Source organism: Mytilus galloprovincialis, chromosome 6 (assembly GCF_965363235.1).
Source record: "Mytilus galloprovincialis chromosome 6, xbMytGall1.hap1.1, whole genome shotgun sequence".
In the NCBI taxonomy this organism is placed as follows: domain Eukaryota; kingdom Metazoa; phylum Mollusca; class Bivalvia; order Mytilida; family Mytilidae; genus Mytilus; species Mytilus galloprovincialis.
Genome location: NC_134843.1, coordinates 81,800,277 through 81,826,141, shown reverse-complemented (window position 1 = coordinate 81,826,141; position 25,865 = coordinate 81,800,277). Strand labels below are relative to the sequence as shown.

General features: G+C 31.5%; 1 protein-coding gene across 6 annotated transcripts in view; it reads right to left on the bottom strand.

The window, feature by feature from the left end:
* The window catches only part of LOC143080491 (calbindin-32-like), a 66,583-nt gene extending 45,940 nt beyond the window's left edge, over positions 1 to 20,643 (bottom strand). For 2 of the 6 annotated variants that reach the window (XM_076256351.1, XM_076256352.1), the window contains exons 1-2: positions 20,046 to 20,643; positions 10,055 to 10,140 (exon numbers count right to left, since the gene is read on the bottom strand). In XM_076256351.1, the coding sequence (XP_076112466.1) occupies positions 10,055 to 10,140; positions 20,046 to 20,169 (210 nt within the window). In that variant the 5' untranslated portion in view covers positions 20,170 to 20,643. The remainder of the gene's footprint in view (positions 1 to 10,054; positions 10,141 to 20,045) is intronic. The other 4 variants (XM_076256354.1, XM_076256353.1, XM_076256356.1 and 1 more) reach the window with 4 other exon arrangements.
* Positions 20,644 to 25,865: the final 5,222 nt, after the last annotated feature.

The following is a 25,865-nucleotide window of genomic DNA, read 5'->3' as shown; positions in this document are numbered from 1 at the left end:
ATCGGAATCGTTTTCAGAAGAACTAACTCCGATAACTTTCATTTTTTTAAATTTTTTTTTTGTAATAAATCGGTTATATGCCATCTGTTTTTCGCAGATGATGTGCATCAACGGTCGCTTTTTGACCTTTCGCTTGTGTTTCTTTGGTGTTTGTGAAGGTCCAGCTTCATTTTCAAGAGATGGTTATTTGTCAACTGTGGCGACCGCATTTGGCGCTTCTATTTCTGCTTCAACTCGGGCTTCTTCTAACTCTTCCGCTGAATCTGACAGGTCATGCATCCACGGTTTCCCGGATGATGTCAGCAGTTTTTTGTAGTGAAAGCTTCTGCTATGTTGAAAACGGATTTTTAGGCCACCAAATTTAAGCCAATGCACCGCTAAATTTTCCAGAAGAATGTGTGTTGTTGGGAGATAAAATCTATCCTAATCGGCATCCCGTCATTACGCCATTTCCGCGACAACAAATTACTAGAAAACCAGATCACTAGAAACGCAAGAGTAGAAAATTTAACAGAGTTATTGCAGAATATAGAATTCTTGTTGAACATGCCATTGGTGACCTTAATTTTTTTATATTTTTTTTAGATGACCCCTTTCATTTTACCTGTTAGAGTCGGTGTCAACAGTCGGATCCGAGACTTTCCGTAAATCTCTAATAGCAGAATTGCGGTTAACATGTATTAGTAGTGATCGCAGGTTTATAAGTTATTGACCTTTTTCATTGCTTGTCCTATTTATCATATTTATCTTTTTTAGACCTTCAATCATTTTGTAGAAATAAAAGTACGCCATTTCTGAAATAGAAAAGTCATTGTGCTTTACAGTTAAAATCAATTTCTCTCTTTGAATTTAAGTGGGTTAATCAGACAGGCGACGATTTATATCAAATGAAAGGTGTTTTAATGTAAACGATGTTAGAGTCGCCGTTGCCATTCGGCTAATATAGTCTAACATAAAACCATCAAAGAAAGTCGGATTAAACCTTTTACATAGCTACTTAAATATGAAAAGATTAATCGATCTTCTATTGTAAATCAATAAGAAACACTTCATGAAAAGCTTCAGTTTCAAGGATATTGTCGAACGGTAGCTATGAAAGGCGGTTTGCTTTACTTCCTTTTCTTTGTAATTGCCATAATAATGTCTTTATGGCATTCGGAGATGGGGGAAGTTACAAACGTCAATTACTACCTGTTAAATATGGCATACATTATTGTTCTACCAAACTTGTCATGGTGTTTTTTGTAAATTTAAGGGGGTACTAATCAAGAAGAACAAAACACTTCCTGCGTCAAATTGACAACGGTAAACCATAAACAAGTGTAGATTTATCAACAAGTTTAACATAACGACATAGACATGAGAAACAACATATATAGATCTGCGAAATGACAACGTTAAATAACTGTATGTTTCAACAACATTTTGAAAGGCGGTTGCCATGTGAAAAACTAAATGTTTGCTGTATTTAATCAGCACGTAACTTTGTTTTTCTGTTGAATTGACGTTTTATGTGACAAAGAATAATTTAAAGAGGAGTAATTGCAAAATAAAATATATGAGTATTGTCAATGAATCGGACCCATAATTTTCGAAAATAATTATAAAGTTAAAAAACGTAGATACGATATGATTGTCAACGAGACAACTATCAAACCAGACACTGGAGGACTCTGATGTGAGTTATTTAGACCTCATTTCAACCTTCCACAATCAGTTATGCATGCGAAAATATTAGTATGTTGATTTTTCTAGAAGTCAATGATGAGATTGTGTAGTCAAAACCTGCGTCTGATGTGCACAACTTAAGCTCTGGTTTCTTCGATGATTTTTTTTCACTCATTCAGACATAAAAGATCCAAAAATGTACTATTCAAAACTGCAAATTAAACTTTTACTTCAAAAAAGGGTTTTATTCTACTTAGTATAATAATCAAAACATTTACAGTCCAAACGTATTTGACTCAATACTAAATTATCTATTTTTATGATTTTTTTTTAAAGTAAGTTAAATAAGATAAAAATTTAACCTACTGTCGAGTCACTCCCGACGTTGAAAATGAAAAAAATACTCCATTGAATTTTGTAAATGAAAATTTGAAGCTCAATATTTATATGAGCAATGTGTTAATATTGTCATAAGACATTAGACCGAACGGCTTCATTTTTAACAGAGGATCGACATATCATTCTCAAATTGATTTGTCAGAATGTTTTGTCTTCGGCAACAACATTTTTACTGCAAATATTGGTACATTCGAAAGGAATTGTAATAACGTTATGAACAGTGTTTTTATATTAATAGAAGGTAATTACAAACTTTTCAGAGAACTCCCTTATTGAGATTTAAAAATAAAAACTATTCTCTCGGAATATGTTTTGCGTTTGTAGAGGCAGACAAAGAAGCCAAACATGATATTATTTGATGACAATATTGAAAACTGGGATTCTAGTATTTTCATATATACTACTACTACAGAAGAAAATATTGTAGATGTTCAAGTTTCCATTTAAGCTGAACTAGTATCCGTATCGGTATCATCTATTGTTGGAGTTTAAGAAAAACAACTTCTGGATATTATACGGTTTAAGTTCTTTTAAGGAATAGTGTGCTCGGTTGATTTATTTACCATATAATGCATACCCAGCAAATTTAACTTGGACTAATATATGCCTTATTTGTATTCCATTAGAAAAAACTATTAATCAACGTTACAGCTTTGTATATAGTATTAGATTAGCTTCTGTCTGTTCCTTCTTTTCTACATAAGCCTATTTTATCTTTTAAATTCTAGATGAGTTAATTGAACGGCTATACGTTAACGTAGCCTCTGAAAGTCATGTATAATTACCAGGAAGACAGGCTGTTGTCATTCGTATACATTTTATATACACCTATTCAGTATTGTCATTTGTAAAGAAGACATGGTGTCAAAGTTGTCTGAAACTATTCATTTATTTTCACGACTACCTTAAGTTAATAGCCATGTTTTATTGATTCAGGTTTTTGGTGTCGGTGCTTATGAGCAAATGAAAACAATTTTGTAAGCAACTACTTATATAGTATTTGAAATGTTCAAATAATCTCATCATAGATACCAGGATTAATTTTGTATTTACGCCAGACACGCGTTTCGTCTACAAAAGACTCAAATAAAGTACGAAGTTGAATAGCGTTGAGAACCAAAACTCCTAAAGGTTTTGCCTTGCCAAAAACAGCTAAGGTAAAGCCAAAGCTTCTTGAACTTGCAAACAATCATATCTAACAGGTTAGGGGTAGTCTGTAGCGATTATCAATAAATAATACAAATTGTTTTTTTTTATATAAAAATCATATAAAATTCATTCCAATGATATATATTCTTCAAACATATCTTATTTCTACATTTATTTTTTCATTGTTGATCGGTATTGACTAAAATTTCGTGATTTGTTTTTTATTTGTTTTTATCTTGTTAAAATTTTGCTTTTTTGTTATTAAACTTCTACTTTTTTTGTTTTTGGATCTTCCTATTTTACCACGAAATGTCGCACAAAAACAGTTGCCCGTCTTCCTTGTCAAATATTCTAAGGAATTTGATTGTTTAAATCATGTCATTCAGTTCAAAGCATCATTTCATGTATGACAATGAAGCAATGCAACAGATTTCATTAACAAATGCTAGGTAAAAATCAATCGAGAATATTGGATTTCACCTGAAAAAAATGGTAAATCTGTAATCTGTGAAATTACAAATCAGCATGCAATAAAAATTTCATTTCTCGGTGTTTACAATAGAATAAACATGTTAGTACTAAGGATAACTCTGATTATTCAATTACATTATCCGAATAAGGGGAATTGAAAAATCACTTGGGAATTAGTTATTTGTTTTTATATTATGCAAAAGCAAATAAGTGTTAAAATGATGAATTAGTAACAGGTCAAGAGACACAAAAATGGCAAATAGAGAAAATGCTACTAAGTTAATTGAATTATGTAGAATTCTTTCTTCTATATATTTTTATTATCAAAAAAATAATAACATTTCATTTCAAATTGATGTTTTATTTTTGTACAACTCTTTTTAAATTTTCGCTGGATAAATTCAGAAAGAATCATCACACTCAAACCAAATTCTTTGTTTTTCGAAATTTGGCTGGAAGTTCCTAATGAAGTTGAATCCAGAAAAGCTATCTGGGCAAACAAAATTCATCAAAGTAATAAAAAGCCATGGGTATATACCGTTGTTAGTGGACAGATACTCCACAGTTCAATTGACTAGTGTGACATGTGGGAGCACATGAGATCACCCTCAGTTTTTGGTGGAATTCGTGGTGATTAGTTTTTAGTTTTCTACATTTGTATGTTGTGTCTGGCGTATGATTATTTGTCTGTGATTCTTTTTCTTTTTTAGCCATGACGTTGTCAGATTATTTTCGATCTATGGATTTGAATGTCCCTCTGGTATCTTTCGACCATCTTTAATTGCTATGTTAGTGATATTACTTAGAACATATTAGTACTTTTAATAATTTTTTAGTTAAATATTTAGAGGTGAAAGGTTTAAGAATCTTTGATTCCATTTTCATCAGACAAAGATGACTTTTTGTGAATTTTATTCTTTTTTAGGACCCCTCTAGATGTTACACCTCATTTTATATTCAAATGGGTATACAGCAGTGTCTTTCAAACTCTGATTAATTAACTATGTGTTGGACATCTATCATTTTTATAGCCTTTATCTACCGGGTAGCTTGGTTGTTTATACCTTTATCAAATTTACGATAAGTCGGTGTTTTAATGCCTTCAATTATCTCTTTGATAGGCTTGTCGCGATTGAAGTTTTGAGCATTATTTAATCTTTCGTTGACAAGAGTCCTTAAACACTGTTTATCATCTTGAAAACGTATCCAAGAATTCACATTGTCTTTGTGAATATTACCTTTACTGTTTAGTTAATTTGTGGTCATATTCATTTGACGTGGCTCAGTACTATAACATCCCGTGACTGTGTTATTGTGATATGGTAATTTTTTGTATTCATGTCCTTCGTGTTTGCTTATGTGTTTTGTCTGTATGCCTTTTCCTGTTTCTTTGTTGACATATTTGTTTGTATTATAGTGATTTTTCCTCGTATTTCAGTATATATTTTTTCTATTACTTTTGAAATTGGTATTTGCTTTCAAACCCTCTTCACCGCTTTGACTCCAATTCTCATATTTGATTAAACACAAACTAAACAGTATTCAAAGTATAGAATAAGCAATATATGGACACAATAATATGCATCAGTAGATCGTGTGTATCTAAGTCAAGACGCCATCTACCACTTTTTTTCTTGAAATATCCTGTACCAAGTCAGAAATAAGGCAGTTGTTATCTAACAGTTCTTTTCATGTATGTTGTATTTTCGTATGTTTTATGTTGCACTTCAGTGTGTCTGTTTTTTCGTTGTTTTCCTCTTATAGTTGATGAGTTTCTCTCGGTTTTAGTTTGTTACCCGGATTTGTATTCTTTCAATCGAATTATGACTTTTGCACAGCGATGAACTACTGTTGCCTTATATATACATCCCGTAGGTAATTTCCTTATAAGAAATGCATAGAAATTTACCAACTTGTACTTTAGAATTATAGAATATTGATAATTATTAAAAATCTTGCAATAAGACTGTTCATGCACGAGGAAATTAATTCTCACACATCAATTATTCAGTATCCATCACACGTATCGCTTACAAAATATCCAATTTCACCTTTGTTTCAATATAAAATCGATTAAATTCAATATATTAAAAAAATGCGTATTAATTCTTATATAGTGGAACACATTTGCAAGGACCATTTTTGACTTACAATTTTTGTTATCTTTTCAGCTTTTGATTTCTGGGCTTGTTAAAAAAATGTACTTTAATCCTAAACGTTGTTACAAGGTTTTCACGTACGACAATTAAATGTCACCACAAGAGACATATGTAGATATAGGAAGATGTGATGTGAGTGCCAATGAGACAACTCTCCATCCAAATACATGATTATATATCAATCCCGCAGGAGATCTCTAAGTAACTTTTAGCACTCTTATGACGACGGTATGATCTATAAAATGTTTTTTTGACTTATTCTAAAATCATAATGTGAAAAAAGTCATGATAATTGTTTTCTAAAAAGGAAGGCTTCAATGGCAGAACACATTATAAATTATTCGTTTTCATAAATGTATTTCCAATTTCAAAATACGCGAATTAAAACAAAAGCAATTTTAACTTTTACAGAGCATTTTGTCCAACATAGTGCAATAGTAGGTTATGTTCGGATCATATTTCTACATTTGTTAAATATAATGTTTCTACATTTGTTAAATATAATGTTTCTACATTAGTAAACGATCATATTTCAACAAAATTAAAATGGCAATTCGTCGGTGTTTTGAAAGTTTTATTGTTGTTAAAATTTATATACCAGTAAAAGGATATGTTGTATGTTATAAAGCAATGCAACATCAACCAAACAACACTGAGTAGCTCTTACAAGTCAATACTAGTATATGGTCTGCATGAATAGACAGTATATCGTTTCTCAAGCTCTCAGTTGGTGTGGGACTAGAAAAGTAGTGAATAATTTAACAGAGACACCATGAAGTAGACATATCTGCTATCATTGTATATACAAGCGTGAAAACGTTCTGAACTTAACTTTTTTTCCTTATAGACAATTATTACTATATCAATCAAGGGTAATGTTATAGCGATGAACATATAAAAAATATGTTCTAGGCTTACAAGAACCTGTTAGTGGAGTAATGACTAGAAATATGACTACATGAACTAATTAAGATAACATAGTACTTGAACAATGAAATTCGAATGGATTCAATAGACGATAATGAATAATTGAATTTTCGGTCTGTCATATTTGATCGTTCTATATGGATGCAGCAGAATATACCCGCAATGTCATATTTTACACTCAGGGCTTTTAGTTTGTGAGCTACATTAATCAGGCCCTTCTAATTGGATTTTATTTGCCAATTCGAGGACTTTTGTAGCTTGCTATGCGTATTGGTTTTGTTCGTTGTTGAAGCCGTTCTTCTTTTTGAGAGTCTATTGAAAGCCATAAAAAGAAAGCACACAAAACTACTAGTGTACATGTCGTAAAAACGTCAATCATTTTACTGAATAACCAGAATAATTACTCACATTGCAGAACCAACATAACATAAATACATTTTATTTCAATAGGAATTTTATATTTGTTTTATTGTTCATCCTTTTTAAAAATAAAATATAAATCCCATACCAATTTTCTTGGAGCTAATAACTAACTTAACTATCCCCACAAGAACAATATTGAAGTTGAAATTTGAGCTGTGTCGTTAACCTTTAACAAACAGCCCTAGTAATTATTGTACAATATAGCAACAAGCACACTTATTGGTGTCCATAATTAGAATGACTTTTGAGAAAAGTTCTTTGACAGTATCGATTGACTTATCATTATTGCTAAAACCGCTATTTTACAACTAGTCAATTAGCTCTCTACAAAAAAGTATCCTTGGATTCCTAAAAGTGTCAAGATTGATAGAACGGGTTTTAGCTCTATAACAATGCAACAATCTCGGACGTACTTTACAGAAAGATTTAATTTATTTATGGAACGGTTTTTAAATATTGTTTGCGATTAAAAAACATTGTTCATATCCGGTTACTTCCAGATGAATTTCCGGTTATTTGTGTTATTTTGTCTCTAACGTATTTACGTATACTCCACATTTATTTTTTATTGATGTATGCGGCTCCATATTACGATTGTTTGTGTTTGTGTTGTTTAGTCAATAAATAAATCATGATAATAGATCACATGTCACTAACACTATCAAATATGGATTCCAGAACCAGTTTGTGTCTATTGTATGTAGAATTATCTTATCTATTTTGATAACACTTCACAGACCTCTATAATAGATCTACTATACTATAATATTGTTTTGTGGTAAAAGTTCAGATATTATCACTAATTAGTACAGATTCTCGCAAACTATTTTGATTGTTTTGTCTTCATTATACATTTCTTGTCATCACCATCACGAAATGGTAATTGAATTTTGATTTTATATGATCGCTTTGGCTTGCACAGAGTACATAAAAGGACTCTAAAGCACATTAAAAAGATGGCATGATCATATGTAAGGTGCTAATAAATTAAAATAACAAATAAACCGTACTCCAAGGAAAATTTTAAACGGAAAGTCCCTAAGCAAATGTCAAAATTTAAAGTCCAAACATATCAAACGAAAGGATAACAACTGTCATATTCCCGACTTGGTACATGCGTTTTCTTATGTAATAAATGAAGGATTAAACCTGGTTTTAAAGCAAGTCAAGCCTCTCACTTGTATGACATTCGCATAAATTCGATTAGATTGACAATTTGTGTGAGCAAAATAAGGACATAAAAGGAAACAAAATAAGGGTACAACAGTCAAAATTGTGTCATAAGCTTAATCACCATTTAAAAAAGCAAGTCTGTCAGCAAAGATAAACAAAAGGGCGTATAGACAAACCAAATTAGCAAAACTGGAAGACGTGAAAACAAAAATCTCCTTGCATGATAACACAATTACAGGATGTAAAAGTACCGAGCTACGTCAAATGGACATCGTCAAAAATAGAATTAACAGTGAAGGTATAATTTAAAAAGACAAATAAAAGAAAAGTATAACACGTTTATAAAAAGTTAGAACCATGCATCCATACTTCAAGACCAAATTGTATAATCTGTGAAGTAGATACGGAATATTTATCAACAAGGTATTGGTATCATCCGATGAACACTGGAGACGTTCCTTCACATATCTCTTGTTCATCAACTTTCTGCTCCAATACTAGAGACATCTTAAACCTACAAGGTCTTGAATACCAAATATCAAACAATACGTTTGTCTGATTATTTTTTTATTATCAATAGATATAGGAAGATGTGTTGTGAGTGCCAATGACACAACTATCCATTCAAATAACAACTTATAAAAGTAAACCATTATAGGTCAATGTACGGCCTTCAACACGGAGCCTTGGCTCACACCGAACAACAAGCTATAAAAGGGCCCAAAAATTACTAGTGTAAAACCATTCAAACGGGAAAACCAACGGTCTAATCTATATATAAAAAAGTATGCATAAACTAATATGTAAACAATGTAGCTTGCTTACCAATCACAATACCATCAGAAATACAACAAACACAAAAACAAACTAGATTTGTAAATACTAGCAATAACAGATGGCACCCACCTCCATTACCAGATAAGCAGCAGCCATCTTGAAAATTCCAAATTCAAAGAGCGCATCTACAGATGTATATTAACAGTAAATTTTTTTGACACTTTAGCTGTTTCCATGGTAACGGCGGCCTTTTTGAAAATTCCAAAATCATACAACAACTCTGTACATTTCTATGAAGTTTCAAAAAGTTTGGTGCATTTTGAAATGTTTGTAGTTTTTCATTTTCAAAGCTCCAAAGACAGATGCCACTTTGAATTATTACATGTTCTGTACCCATAAAGTTTCTATGTGTTTAGTATTGCATTCTTTAAGAAAAAGCAGCTTTAGGGTTTTTCCCTTAGGGCCAATGTTTAACTTTTGCCCAGTTTCATTGACAATGTCGGTCTTTTTGGAATTTCTAAATACTAAATTATTATCTAGCCATACCAGGTAACATTTTCATAAAGTTGCATCCAGTTGACTCTTATAAAAGAATCATGAACCATTCCATAGCAAGTTACACAATTTCACATGGGGGTCCTCATAATAGTAGAGTTTCATTCGCATTGGCTAAAAAAATTTCGAGAACGAGCGCAGACAAAAAAAATGTGAAAGAATAATAAAAATGAAAAAAAAACAAACGTAGAATAATAATATATCACCCAAACTCCGTTGAGGGTGCCATAATTAAGATTTACAGCAATGATAATAATAATGATGCTATAATTATTGTGATGACGACAACGAAAATGGAGATGACGACAGTATTAATTATGATGATGATGAAGATGTTGATGATGATTTCCTACCTCAGGACCGACATCTTCATTGTTAATACTTGTAACAAGTTCTACAAGGAACCCATCAAGTTCTTTTCCTTCTATGTAACCATTTCCTGAAATATACAAATTGTATTGTAGCCTTTGTTGTATTTGTGTTCAAAACTAGTCTATATCATTTATATATTTAGAATTGAAGGAAAGATATGAAGTATACTCTGTACTCAAAGAATATATCGATGAGCCATTGTTTTTTGTTTTTGTTTTTTTTTTTTATTACAGTGCTTCCCAGTTGAACTAGATTCAATCCAACACTTTCTACAAATGTCTGTACCAAGTCAGTAATATGGCAATTGGTATTCATTTGTTTGATGTGTCTGAGCATTTGAAATTGCCTTATGATCAATGACTTTCCCTTTTGAATTTACCTCAATATTATTTATTTGTGTTTTTTATCTTTTTTGTAGAAAGATCGTTCGGATCTAAATTTTTCATTGCTATGCATAAATAGCGCATATCTGATTCTTCAGTATCTAGCTCAAGCGCGTTCCATGCAACTACTATTCTATAATATAATCAAGTTATATGAAGTTAAATAATCATCAATAATCGCTAAAAAGGGATGTCATATTTCGATCTGACTTGCTTTTAAATGACTAAACAATATTTCATTTTGTCCAGGTAAGTCTATCGGTCAACAGAACCACTCTCAAAAGCGCTTCTCCTTAATAGATAACTGATGTTTACTACCTACATTCACTAGCTTTTTATTAAACATACTGAACTTCGAGGAAAATTCAAAACGGAATACCATAATCAAATGGCAAAATCAAAGATAAAATACATCAAACGAATGCACAATAACAATAATTGACTTGGTACAGACATTTTCTAATGTAGAAAATGGTGGATTGAACCTGGTTTTACAGTTTTAAAAAAAAGGTATTGTACATTAGCGTTGTTTTCGTCATACGTATATTCCTAAGTCATATGTTTTTATTAAGTACGTCTATAGAATTAAACACAGGTAATTCTTTAATAAATCCAGACTTTTTAAAAAGATTTAATCATAAGCCTACGGTGAGACCGACTGGTATTTTTGAATAACCTTACCGGATGTTATCGATGCCAAACCGTTGAGGAAGTCCAAAATTAAAACATAAAATATTTAGAAAAGCATAAGATTTAAAACAACCTAATAATCATAGCAGCTAAGTTAGTTTATACTGGACATTTTCTATAAAACCGGATGGTATCTTCGTTCGTCTTCCTTCTTGTCGACTTAAAAACTTTGGGTTTCATTTTTTATTTTTGTTATCAATTTGAAAAGACGACGAATCTTTCAAAACTGTACTGATCGTATCCCAGACAGAACTTTTTTGGAACTTTTGATCCTCAATGCTCTTCAACTTTGTACTTTTTTTGTTTGCTTTCCAATTTTTCTCATCAGAGCGACACTGGTTAGTCCGGAGTGGACAAAACACGCGGCTGGCGTATTAAATTTTATAACTGGCACCTTTTGTTAGCTATTATTTGTCTGTTTTTCTGTCCTACATGTTCTGCCATTTATTTGTATTGTAGTCCTATCATGTAATACTGTCATTGTAATGTTATATTTAACATTGCCATAAAAGCTGGCGGTTTGGCTTGCCACAAAACCAGGTTCAACCCACCATCTGCTTTTTTTCTTTTTTTTTAAAATGTCCTGTACCAAGTCAGGAAAATTGCAAGTGTTATATTATAGTTCGTTTCTGTGTGTGTTACATTTTAATGTTGTGTTTCTGTTATGTCGTAGTTCTCTAATATTTGATGTGTTTCCTGCAGTTTTAGTTTGTAACCCAAGTTTTTTTTTTTCTCAATCGATTTATGAATTTCGAACAGCGGTAAACTACTGTTGCCTTTATTCATTAGGTATTTATGAAACATTTATTTGATTTCTAACTGTTTTACTTTTAAAAAACTAGACTTGTTAATCTACTTTTTAGCAGCATTTACAGGTAAGAATATGACGGGCCCTATTAAGTACATATTTCATTGCAGTTTTCTCTTATTTCAAAGACATTCCAAAAGAATTTCCGTAAAAGCAATAATTGAAAATATTGGGGTTTTTTTTTTAAAGAAGTGTAGTGAAATGATTGAAAATGTAACAGATTTTGTCAAATGTGTTGACGTCTTCTTATTATATATTTAGGTATGACGTATAGAAAAATTAACCACCTCCTCTTTATTAATTATATTAAATTTTGTACGATTATTTACGTTTGAAGTTGGATTCATAACAAACTGGACATATATATATTACAGTTAATTGCTATTAATAAGTATTGCAATATGCATTTTGTTTAAATGAATTATCAGTATTTAGTTCTAAATCAATCCTAATTCTATCTCATTTTTGAATGATAGTTTTTCATATGTGACGTCATGCTGTTTCTAAATTTCATAAATTCAAATGTGGCATAACGTTTCTGCCTTTTCGCCATCGTATGTGACGTCACAATTTTTTTAATTACGTTGACGCTTGGACTGATTCGGATGTGTGTCTATTTTGTGATAAACTTGGGTTTAGTTTTCTGTAATTAGCTAATATTTCAGTTTCATTATGTATATCTCTTTCATATTCATTTGTTAACATTTACTGTTTGCAATAGCATTAAGTATTCTATATAATAAGGATGTTCTTATCCCGTGCATAAAAACAATGCCGTATTTGTCAAAACCTTTTCAACTTTTAATCTTCAGTGCTGTACAACTTTGTACCTTTTTCACGTTCGATCTTTTATATCTAGGCGTTATGTATTCAGGTTTAGTTTTCTGTAATTAGTTAATACTTTAGTTTCTTTGTGTATATCTCTTTCATATTCATTTGATAAAATTTACTGTTTGCAATAGCATGAATTGTTCTATATAGTAAGAATGTTCTTATCCCGGGCATAAAAACAATGCCGTATTTTGCGAAACCTTTTCAACTTTTGATCTTCAGTGCTGTACAACTTTGTACTTTTTTCACTTTCGATCTTTTATATCTGGGCGTCACTGGTGAGTCTTGTGTGGGCAAGGCGCGTTTTTGGCGTATTGAATTTTAAACCTGATACTTCTTGTTATCTATTAATCATGTTTTTCTGTGTCTAATATGTTCTCCTATTTATTTGTATTGTAGTCCTGTAATATTATGTTGTCATTTCAATGTTATATTTAACTTTGCCATTAAAGTGCGAGGTTTGGCATGCCTTAAAACCAGGTTCAACCCACCACTTTTATTCCCCTTTAAAAGTGTCCTGTACCAAGTCAGGAAGATGGTCATTGTTATATATTGTTCGTTTCTCTTTGTGTTGCATTTTAACGTTGAGTCGTTTGTGTTTTCTCTTATTTTTGAGATATTGAGATAAGACGTGGCACGGTACTTGTCTATCCCAAATTCATGTATTTGGTTTTCATGTTACATTTGTTATTCTCGTGGTGTTTTGTCTGATGATTGGTCTGTTTCTGTGTGTGTTGCGTTTCGATGTTGTGTCGTTGTTCTCCTCTTATATTTAATGCGTTTCGCTCGGTTTTGGTTTGTTACCCCGATTTTGTTTTTTGTCCATGGATTTATGAGTTTTGAACAGCGGTATACTACTGTTGCCTTTATTTAACAGTTTACTCATCATTTCTCGCGTGGTCTTTTTATATATTGCTTATAAAAAGATTTTACAGAACATTATCTTGTTATTGAACACAGGTATACTACTGTTGCGTTTATTGAATTTGTGTTCCTAAACGCATTTTTTTTCAAAATAAGTATATACATGCTTTGTCTTTATCACTTAGATTAATTGTCTCTCAAGTCATAAATATTTCATTAAAATCTTGTATTCTGATACCAAAATCATAATTCATAGAACATATCACTGGATTTCTACACTGAACAGCTATTAATATATTGATTCAAATGATTCAAATCATCAGGTGAATCACGTTTACCCTTTATGAAATGCAGTAAATTGTAATTTGATTCCGTCGAATGAGCAAAACATTATGTCTTTTTTAAATGCAAGATTATTATGCAACAGGATAGTAAATTTTTACATGTGTGATAACATGGAGAATCATGCGATATGTTTAGTGAAAACACTTACTTTGCATTCAATAAACAATGTGTTATCTCGACTAGTTTGTGTTTTATATTTAAATGTATATCTTTGTTTTGGAGATACAGAATATCGTCGAATGATTGGTAGTACGATACATCCTAACTGTGTCCCTCACTAACAGATTTGCTTTCTTAGTTATTCGAAACACAGTTGTTGGGAACGGTTATCTCATATAAAAATTTGAATAAAACGATATTACCGTTTTCCTATTGTTCGTTTTCCTTTCCTGGTTGGTTTTAAATTGATCTTTCGGGTGTTCCTGATTTCTTCTTATGGAATATAACTATAACAATTGGTGTCATTAACTGTCGCACTCAAATTCGTGTTTAAGGCTTCAGTTAACGATGAGAACGTAACCAATAAACGCGACTAGATAGGGGTTTGGTCATGAAATACTATACAACCATTGAAATACGTTACCGGTTCTCAATTTGTAGTTTACTGTACGCATTGTTTTATGCTTGGTTAAAACAAAGTTTCTTCATAACGTCTTACTGTCGAAGGTCAATGGTAGAAGAAAGTAGACGGATATAAATAAACCAGATAACGATCTTAATCATTAATGAGTTTTAATCTTGTATTCATTCATTATCTCTTTTGATCTTAGAGTTTTCCTTAATATCAAAATTGATTAACTTTTTGCTACAAAATCGACTTTTCTTTTCAGGTATAAACAATATTTAAGTTTCTCTTACATCAAACAAGCAAACCTTTCAGAAGTGCTGTTGTCTTTGATTTGATTCTGTTGTGTGATATTTTAGTTCTTCAAATGAAACATTTGTAAGAAGTTTGTAAAAAGCGTATCTTCGTCCTATCTATTTTTCTTCCATAACCCTGGACTTATGCATAAAAGTGGTTTACGAATCAGAAGCTCAAAAGAAACTGTCACAGGCAAATGTCCTATTAAATTTGTTGAACCAGTATTTATTTAGAAGTATTGTTTAACGTGTACTGTTTCTTTACGAGTTGATGATGATTGAATCATTAACTTACATCACGAGTTGGTTTATTGATACTATGTGTCTGTGTCTTTCATCAATAGCGAGTTTTCGCCGTCTTATATATCTTGAAAAGTCGTCTTATCAGAAAATTTACTCCTATTCCCCATATTTTGTGACGATTGGCCCCTTTTAGATTTCACATGATTCCCTTAATTTGTGTGTGTTACTCTGATTTAGATTTATTAGATTTAAACATCAGTAAACTACAATTGTCTCGAATTTTTGGGCCTCTGTACAAAATGTAACACAATCAAGCAGCGATCCAAAAATATCTTTTTTAATAAATGCTGCTAAATATTTGACAGCAGCTTAACACATATTAGAGTCAAATCCACAAACCTGTCAGAAACAATGACGCAATTGAAGTAAGTTTTTTGGACATTAAATAAAAAACCTTCAAACTTTTTATCAAACCAATCATTTTCTAATTCAGAAAAAAATGCAAGCCAACCAGCTGGTAATAAAAGCACAAAACTTCCAAACTGGTTAGATTTATAACAAATATTTACATCAGCAATTCATCTTCCCCTTGTTCTTGTCTGACAAAAAAAATCTATATCTTATTCAGAAATTCTATTATTCTATTCATGGGCATATTTAACATTTGGGTTAAACATAGATCAAAAGCATAAGATTAATAAAACTATATATACTAGTCAACAAAAGAAACGATACACGACTTTTTTTCAAATTAAAGATGAAGTTTTCCGTTTAAAGGATTAAAATTGAAGGTAGTAATATTTAAATTAATGACCATGGAAATATAAATCCGTTTAAAAAAATGTGTTTTGCTCTCAAAACGTCATTCCGCGAAATTTAAATTTTGTGACAAAATTTACATAAAACGACAATTTTAAAAACAGAAGTTCCCACTAATGATGGCAACCTCTTATCTAAAGATAAAAACAATGTTTGCCATAAATTCTTTTTTAAAAAATCGAACAGTTTCTTTGTTTATTTGTAAAGCAAAGTTTCGGCCCCACAAGAAATCGTTAAACTGTAAACATTATCAATTGAGTTACCATTGACAGTATGTATAAAGTAATTATTTAAAAAAAAACATTAATAATCTTAAAACTAATCCGAAAGGTTTCAAATTTACAGTGTGTTGTTTTCCATATCTAAAACCAAAAATTATAAAAAAAAAATATTTCAACCCATTAGTGACAATATGAACATTACTTGATCAGCATATTGAATATTTTTAAACAAATTCATTTAGTACTTAGAAAATTATGTGTCGATTTTGTGTCCAACTTTCCGCAAAAACATAATTTGCACCCTACAATGTATAATCGTTTACATGTTACTTTCCGACAGGTTTTGATTTTCATTATTATATGTGCATGCATTGCAAATAAAAGGTTTTTAAAATATTGTATCTCATTTTGTTTTAGTTTTAATACTTTTTGATAAATTTTATTCTAAAGTCGTGTATCGTTTCTTTTGTTGACTAGTAAATGTAGGATTTTCACCCTTAACGCTCTTTATTGATATGCTTTCATAGGACTCTTGTTGATTGCATCGTAAGCTAAACTAAATAAATGTTAATGGTATTGCTTGTTAAATATTTAGAAATTTTATTAAAGCATTTGCCTGTTTTAAAATTAATAACCGTAACGTTTTGATGGGATTAAATAGTTACAACAAATTGATTAATATTTTACAATTCATAACGGAGTTTGTAAACTTTAAAATCAATATGTTATCATAGTTATATATCAGAAAATACACGTTTATAATATTTATTTGTTTTCAAGTCAATTCAAGTAGAACAAGCAACTTTGAAGATCAATTTACAAAAAATCTTTATGACTAAGTCATTGATAAAAATGCATGAAAGTACAGGTTTCAACAAACTTTACAAAATTATATCATTTCAAATATTTCAAAAGAATAATCAAGGAAAATAAAAGAAAATTTATATGAAACGTGATGTGATGTTCTATTGATAATTCACACAAAGGTAACATAAAAGTCAGGGAAATCCTGCAAGCTGCTGGGTAGATTTTGAATGCATTGCGGTATAAACAGTTATCAAATGAGTCAGAAATACCAATGACAGTTTAAAAACAAAATCTATACAGTTATAAAAATACATGTCAATTATACAAGATACAGAGTAGGTTTCATTTGCATGGTGTTCAAGAAGTAATTTCACGGTGTATATTTCCTTGTATGGTTCTATGTGTTCTAGATGTAATATTTCAGGGTAGGTTTCCTTTATATGGTGTTCAGGATGTAATACTACGGTATGGTTTCCTTTTTTATGGTATTAAAGATGTAATATTGCAGGATAAGTTTCCTTGTGTGGTGTTCAAGATGTAATATCACGGAGTAAGTGCCCTTGTATGGTTTTCAAGATGTAATATTGCATGGTAAGTTTCCTTCTTATGGTGCTCAAGTTGTAATATCATATGGTAAGTTTCCTTTTTATGGTGCTCAAGATGTAATATTACATGGAAGGTTCCCTTTGTATGGTGCTCATGGTGTAATAGTGCATGGTAAGTTTCCTTTGTATGGTGTTCAAGATTTAATATTACGGAGTCAGTTCCCTTGTATGGTGTTCAAGATGTAATATTGCATGGTAAGTTTCCTTCTTATGTTGCTCAAGATGTAATATTACATGGTAAGTTTTCTTTTTATGGTGCTCAAGATGTAATATTACATGGAAGGTTCCCTTTGTATGGTGCTCATGGTGTAATAGTGCATGGTAAGTTTCCTTTGTATGGTGTTCAAGATGTAATATTATATGGTAGGTTCTCTTTGTATGGTGTTCAAGATGTAATATCACAAAGAAGTTTCCTTTGTATGGTGTTCAAGATGTAAAGTTACATAGTAGATTTCTTTGAATAGTGATCATGGTGTAATATTACAGGGTAGGGTTCCTTTGTATGGTTTCAAGATGTAATATTAAATGGTAGCTTTCCTTTATATTATATGGTGTTTAAGACGTTATATTACAGGGAAAATAACATGATTGTTCAATATTGCTGGATAAGCAGATAATACTTCACTGAATATGTGTTTTCTCCGTGTCTTCATTTTAATGCTAAACATGTGTATACAAGAATCACATATGTTCACGTCCCCATCACAAATATAAATTTTCCGTAAATTAAGGAGCAACTTATTTATAGGAGTTTTAATTTTATGACCTATAAAATTGAAATTCGATATACACGCATGTAGCGCATATTAAGTTATAAAAAATGCAGAAAAAGTTTTATAACATAAATTGTAATATAATTTAATATTATATCTGTTGTTTTACGTATAGCTTTATTTATTTTCTTTAGCTTTAGAAACATCATAATATTTCATAAGCTTTTAAATTAATAAAACATTGCATTTACATCAAACAGAGTAAGCCCTGTTGTAAGGGGTTTATAAAAAATAAAGATAAAAGTCATCGTTATTTCTGATAAACAGCAAATTCTGCTATAAAAATAAAAATTATTTAAGGATTGAACCAATGTAATATAATCTGCTAATAGGTAAGAAAGACTTTTACTAATAAAGCTACCATTGTTTGATGACAAAAGTGCCTTTTGATAAATAGTTGCACGAATAACTCTATGTATTTGTAGGAATAACTTCACATTGGGAATGGTTTGCAGTTGGTTGAATCTTTGCAGGAATAACTTTATATTTCACACCAGCCCTGAGAGCATTATGCAGTTGGATGATTAGTTGCAAGGTTAACTGTCTATTTCACACATGAAAATTATGCAGTTGGATAAAGTGAAAACTTTAATTGAATAGATTACAATAGTCATATTCCTGACTTGGTACAGTCATTTTCTTCTGTAGAAAATGATGGTGAATTGAACCTGGTTTTATAGCTAGTTAAACTTCTGCAGTTGGTTAAAAAGTTGCAGGGATAACTCTATATTGGTTATTTTGACCGGTGTAACATGAATTTGAATGAATCTTTGCAAGGCTACCTACTCTTATATTCCACACCGGGATAGTATGCAGTTGGATGAAAAGGTGCAGGGTTTACCCTTTATTTCACAACAGGAAATTCTGCGGTTGGGTAAAAAGTTACAGGGATAATTCTATATTTCACACCGGGTTATTATGCAGTTTGGTGAATAGTTGTAAGAATAACTCTATATTTCACACCGGGGTATAATGCAGTTTGGTGAATAGATGTAAGAATAACTCTATATTTCACACCGGGGTATAATGCAGTTTGGTGAATAGATGTAAGAATAACTCTATATTTCACACCGGGGTATAATGCAGTTCGGTGAATAGATGTAAGAATAACTCTATATTTCACACCGGGGTATAATGCAGTTTGGTGAATAGACGTAAGAATAACTCTATATTTCACACCGGGGTATAATGCAGTTTGGTGAATAGTTATCAGGATAACTGTATATGCCACATCGGGGATATGATGCAGATAGCTATATGTGAATATTTGTAGTTTAAACGCTTAATTTTACACCGTAATATCATGCAGATTGATGAATAGTTGCAGGCATAAATACTTAACAGTGGGGATATGATGCAGGTCGATGAGAAGTTTTAGAAATAACGCTTTACTTCACAATGGGAATTTTATCTAGTTGTGAGAGTAGTGGAGCGATAACCCTTTAAACAGATTATATTTCCTTATTTACAAAATAATCATGCAACAAAATTTCATTTTGTGTAATATGTGTAATGATTTGTATATATTTTTTTATAAAAACGATTTTTCCTGACATTGAACATATCATTATATGTATTAGTCCTGGCCAACTGTTACCTATATAATATGTCAATATTTATTTGCAAGGTGAACAGAAACATCTTTATTGACTTTAGATATCTAATAATTAAAACTGCCTGAAAATTATTAATTTTAAAATTAATAAAAAAAAAAAGACCTACCATCATCATCATAATGGTTCCAAACATCCATAAACTGTGCGGCTGTAATTTGTTTAAATTCCCTAGTTTTCAAATCTCTAAATTGCCTAAGAAAGTTTGTTGACTTTTTGTTTGCATCAGCCATGTTTTGATGTTCTGTCACACTTTTGTAAAAGTCACTGGTTGATTTCTCAGAATATTTGACGCATGCGTTTGAAGATTGCTATTTGAGTAACAGGTGTCATTAAAAATTGCAACATAAGTAACTTCCGGCGCGGCAACACCACAAACTTTTTCCCAATATTTTTATTGTCAACTAACAATGATATTGTGGGTCGATGAAAAGCGATAGTGGAAATTACACGTTGTCATTAATCTCAAGACGTCTTATGTTACTTTTCGTAATTCGATGTCGTTTTCACAGTGGATTGTCGTCTTAGTACGCTTTCCAATAATTCCAGAAATTAATTCTCAGGTGTGACACATCTAAATTACAAATGTATTGAGCTAATAGAAACACCTGTTAAAATACAATTAACCGTTCTATACACTTGCATATTTTCGAAATGAAATCAGACAATTTCTCGATATTGATAAATATGACATGTTCAGCACGACACGTTTTTTTTTTTTTCTGCCAGCAGTTTTCAGGTATTTCATATTTTAACTATTGATTTGATAGATATGTATAAGCCGCGGCGATATTGATCAACACATATGGTAATCTACTATTTATATATTTAATGTTTCAATAAAGTTTATAAAGATTCTGGGCTTATTAATTATTGATAAGACGACGGTTGCTGCAGTAGAATGATCTATACAATGTGTACCTTAGTTCTTATCTTATACAAATTACCATTACCGTGACACTTGTTTTCCTCCCTTTTTTAGCGTAAAAAAGTAATTAATTGAATTTAGATAATATCTAGTATTTCATGGCATGTTGTAGCTGGTATAAATTTTATTCTTTAGCAAGAGATATATAACAAAGTTTATTCTCCAAATCATCACAACATGTCTTGTTACAAGTATACTAGATGTGTATCGGGGACCGACTGGTCTAATCTGTTCAACTACTGTATCACTGACACAAGTCCGTCATCAATGTGGCTGTGAGTTCAAAGTTCAAACCCGGAACGCGGCAGGTGTGTTCGACTTCAATCTTAATTTCCTATGATAATTAGTTTTTTGTCGAAAGTATGTGGTTTTCTCCAGGCACCTACTGTCTGGATATATAACCAACAATTCTGTGAGAGGCACTGAAACCCAATGAGCATTCAATAATATAGGGTTATTGCACGAATATTGGGGAATATTGTCCCGAGTAGAATTTTATATTGCACGAGCTTTGCGAGTGCAATGTATGTTCTACGAGGGACAATATTCCCCAATATTCATGCAATAACCCTTTTATTGTATAGCAATATAGTATTTGAAAGTAAAACTAAGATTTAAACGTTTTGAATTTTGAAGATTTATTGCACTAGTGCAATATTTATAGAATAACTAATTGAAGAATTCAAATAGCTGTCTGAGCTTTTAGATACATATACGCGTATTTAAAATTATCAATTTATTTAATTTATCCGTTATTACTGATTATTGATAATATGGGGAAAACAATATAAATAAAACAGCTGATATAGAGATGAATAAAACAAGTGTCATCGAGTGAAATTGTTTCTTTTCCCTATTCTTTTTTAGAACATATATAAATTCTAATGATATTGATAATATGTCGAAATGTTAGAGCATATATAAATTCTTTAGGTATTTATTTATCGCAGTGTAAGTAATAACTATGACGATTTAACCTTGAATAAATAATGTGTTTTATTACTAGTATAGTAACATGAGGTTAATTTAATGGTAAATGGGAAAACCGCGAAAAGAAAAATACAACAGTTTATATATAATGGTGGTACCATACTGTTATATAATTCATAAAAGGTTCACATAGATGAACCTGTAAAAGCAGTTAGTATCAAGACTAGAATTATCTACTAATGAGCCACTAAATATTCCAAACTGTTTTTGTAAGGAGACAATTCATTAACATTTCCCCCATTGGAAACAATGTTATACAGAATATTAATTTTCTCCAATTTATATACATGTACAGTATTATGAAATGCAGCACTGAATATTTCACTACAAACTAAAGAAAAATAATTGACGGTTATGAATTAGATTTCAGTCTCACGTTTTCTGAATTCATTTTTAACTTCTAGTATTGTCTTGGCCTCGGACGATGACCAATAGAATCCCAAAAGGACGAATAAGGTTAGGGTTTTTTATAACCTGGAATCTTCTCGTGCAGAAAAACTCATATATAGACAGAGGTATACTATTTATCAAAAAAAAACTATAGAAGTCGAGAAACAGGGTCCATAACCGACATGAGACGCCAGCTTGAACCAACTACCAGATAACGTTGTGCGTGCAGGTTCTGTTGATGCATAGTATACCTCTGTTTTAGAAACCTTCCAACTTGTCTATATCCCCTTTCATTTATGCTCTTCTCCATCGTGTATAAAAAAAAGGCACTAGCTGTCAAATTCTCATATTTTATTTATAACAATGGAAAACATTTATCCAAACTATCAAAAGTCTAAACTAAACAATTTACAGAGCATAAGTTTGATAATATATAGGTTCGTTTTGTGTGTATTTTCGTCTAGACTCGTAAGCGATGTAAACATTAACCCGAATAATTCAGTCGTTATATTCCGCTGATCTACGAAGGCTACATTAACGGGTGGGAAACGAACCTTTACTGTCGGATAGGCGAACCTCGAATGACAATTCTAGGCTTTCTTATTATAATTTTAGCGCTGAAATTCTAGCATGAAGTTATCATGATTGATATAACTTAAACCGGTAATAACTTACTGATTGTCCAATCAAATTAAACATACACATGTTTTGATTTAAACACACGTGCTAAAAGTAAACAAATACACGTGTTCCCGAGTAACCTTTATAAATACATTTGTTTCACTTTCAATGTTGACATTTTTTTCGTTTAAATAACCAGTACACGTACAATGCATGCATTGTCCATCTCTAGTTAAGGGGTTTAATTGAAGTTCACATGAATACGGGTTTTAATGAGGTCGAATTATTTACTTGCAAGTAAATAATTCATTATCAATGTTATTTAGCTTAATTTGACAAAATTGAACAATTTTGGCTGCTAAAAGCGTATTATTTTTTCGCTATTTCACTTTCAATATTGATTGAACGAAAACAAATCATGATACTTTAGATTTTTATATATTTCGTAGCTAGTAGTGCCCCTTTAATAACATTCTACAGAGATACAGACAGAACCATTTCTAGAACTCTTTGATTGAAAATTGGTCTGTAAAGAGTATCCACGTTATTTGAACTCTGTCGGAATTTTGCAATTGTACCACATTTTCTTATTTTGATAAAAATTTCAATCAGTAATGCTTTCCTCTCATATGTTACCATACACCGAAGAAAAGTTGTCGTGAATTTCATATAAACTTGCAATTCATCTATAATGTAAGCAAGTATTTGTGATTAACAATTATACATTATTCTGTTTTATTAAAGTAAAATATACTATTAAATTATTAAAGCACTTTTTATACACAAACAAATGCAGAAATCAAAATAGACGCATTCATAGAAAATATCATCACATTTACTAGACACTTAACAAAAACACTTATTATTGCATGTAAAATATGTTTTGGGAAAAACATTATTTTTGTTAAAAAAGACAATTTTTTCGAGTGTCAACCAGATTTTATCGACTGAATATATTCACATTAAAAAAGTAACAAAACGGTTGAAATAAAGTACTTCTCACAACAAAATAAAACACACTCAAAACAAGATAAGTTGACGAGAATCTTGACAAAACCATAGATGAGGGGTGTAAACGGAAGAACGCGAAATAAAATTGCCATTTCACGATGACGAACAAATAAAAATTTCTTGCACGTTGATCTTTTTACCGATTTGAAGAAACACGGTGAATAACGAACCTTTTCTTGAAATAAAAATGGCAAAACACGTTGCACGAAAATAACCCTTTACCACCCTCATAGGTGAACTCAGTTGTTCCGTTGTGCGTGTAGTCGTCGCTGTTCCTTACTGCAATTCATGTAAGGAGGGCGTATCTGTCGACAATAAACCAAGAAACACTATATTATAAATACTTTCTTCACCAAAAGACAAACTGGACGCCATTATGTATATTGCCAATGCCGTTGAAAGAGGCGTTGAACAGAAAAGAGTTTAAGCTGGATTCACACATTCCCGATTAAAATATGTCAAAAGTCTGATCAAGATCCTGTAAATTTGTAAAACAAATAATTTAATCACAACAACAATCAGATATTGTTCAGGAAGCGTCGATATTCAACCGTTTCCAAGCGAATTTATTCCGATAATCCCGATCTCAATCCGCTTCTTATCCAATTTGTATCTTTCGCAAGGTAAATTTCGACCGAGTCTGTTACGACTGTGTCCCGATTCTACCGAATGTAATCCGACAGAGATCAGACAGTGACCAGACAGTGAACCGACGCTGATGGCAGTTATCCGTTCGAAAACTGTCGGCATAATCGGGATCAGCAAACGGCTTTGTCTGGTCTCAGTCGTATTGAATTCTGTAATTGTCGTGACTCTGACGTGGGTATTATGGACGAATTTCGTATTAATAACGAATTGTTCCGGAACGGTTTCGGCAAAAACGGTTCGCAATCGACAAGATCTGGATGCAATCTGGACTCAACCTGCAGAAAAACAGCAATGCAAATTTCTCCAGATCATTCCCGTTCCACAGGCCACCGTCCAGAATACACAGAACATTGTTAGGATTGTGGTCCGATACAGCAGAATCTGTCACGACAAAGGCACGATTGTAATCCGACTAGACTAAATTGTCTGAGTTTCCCCGAATGTTACGGGACGCACCTAGCTGTCGGGGTGTTTCGTCGAACTATTCGGAACCATCCCGACCCGTAGGAATCTGTTACGAACTTAAACGACTGCGTTCAGACAATGATAGGACATTCCAGATAATTGAGGATAGTAATCCGACTTTTTCACTTTTCGTTTCGTATCGCTGTCTGATCTCAAACGGGAGCAATGATCGGCAATGTGTGAACCCCGCATTAAATATAGAATGATTAAAGATCATTGCTCATGCTTAAAAACTTGATATACGAATTAAATTGTGTTATGTTGGAAGTTTTGGAATGGATGTTCTACATCCAAAACTAAGAAATAACATCATGCCAAAAATGAAATATTTATATAAAAGGAATGTACAACATGAACTAAATAACTATAAAAGGCAACACCTTAAGACGATCAGACAATCTTGAACATCAATATATACAAAATACATTTATCTATCTGGAGGTTTTAAAACCACTGAATGAAATAGAACAATGTTAAACAGAAATAATTTGAGAGCGTATACGACCTAGATCTATTTATTTTTTATCATTTGGGAAATTTGTAGATAAAAGAGGCAGTTCATACCAATGGGACAAAAATTATCATCCTACACCAGTGAAACTAAATAAAACAGTTAATGGTAGAAATGTTTTAACAACTGAATGCTCTAATATACTACAATAAGATACACTCACGGGAATACTCCACAGACGTCAAACATGTAATGTAAAAAATGATCTTGACTTATATCTCATTACTAGGTTAGCTATAAAAATAGTATGTTTTTATAACCTGTGAACTAGCTTTCAGTAACTACGATTACACTAAGATCGATACTTTGTGTTTTTGTGTGTTTTTTGCTTGTGCTTCTTGTCTATATGATGGTTTAATTCCTTG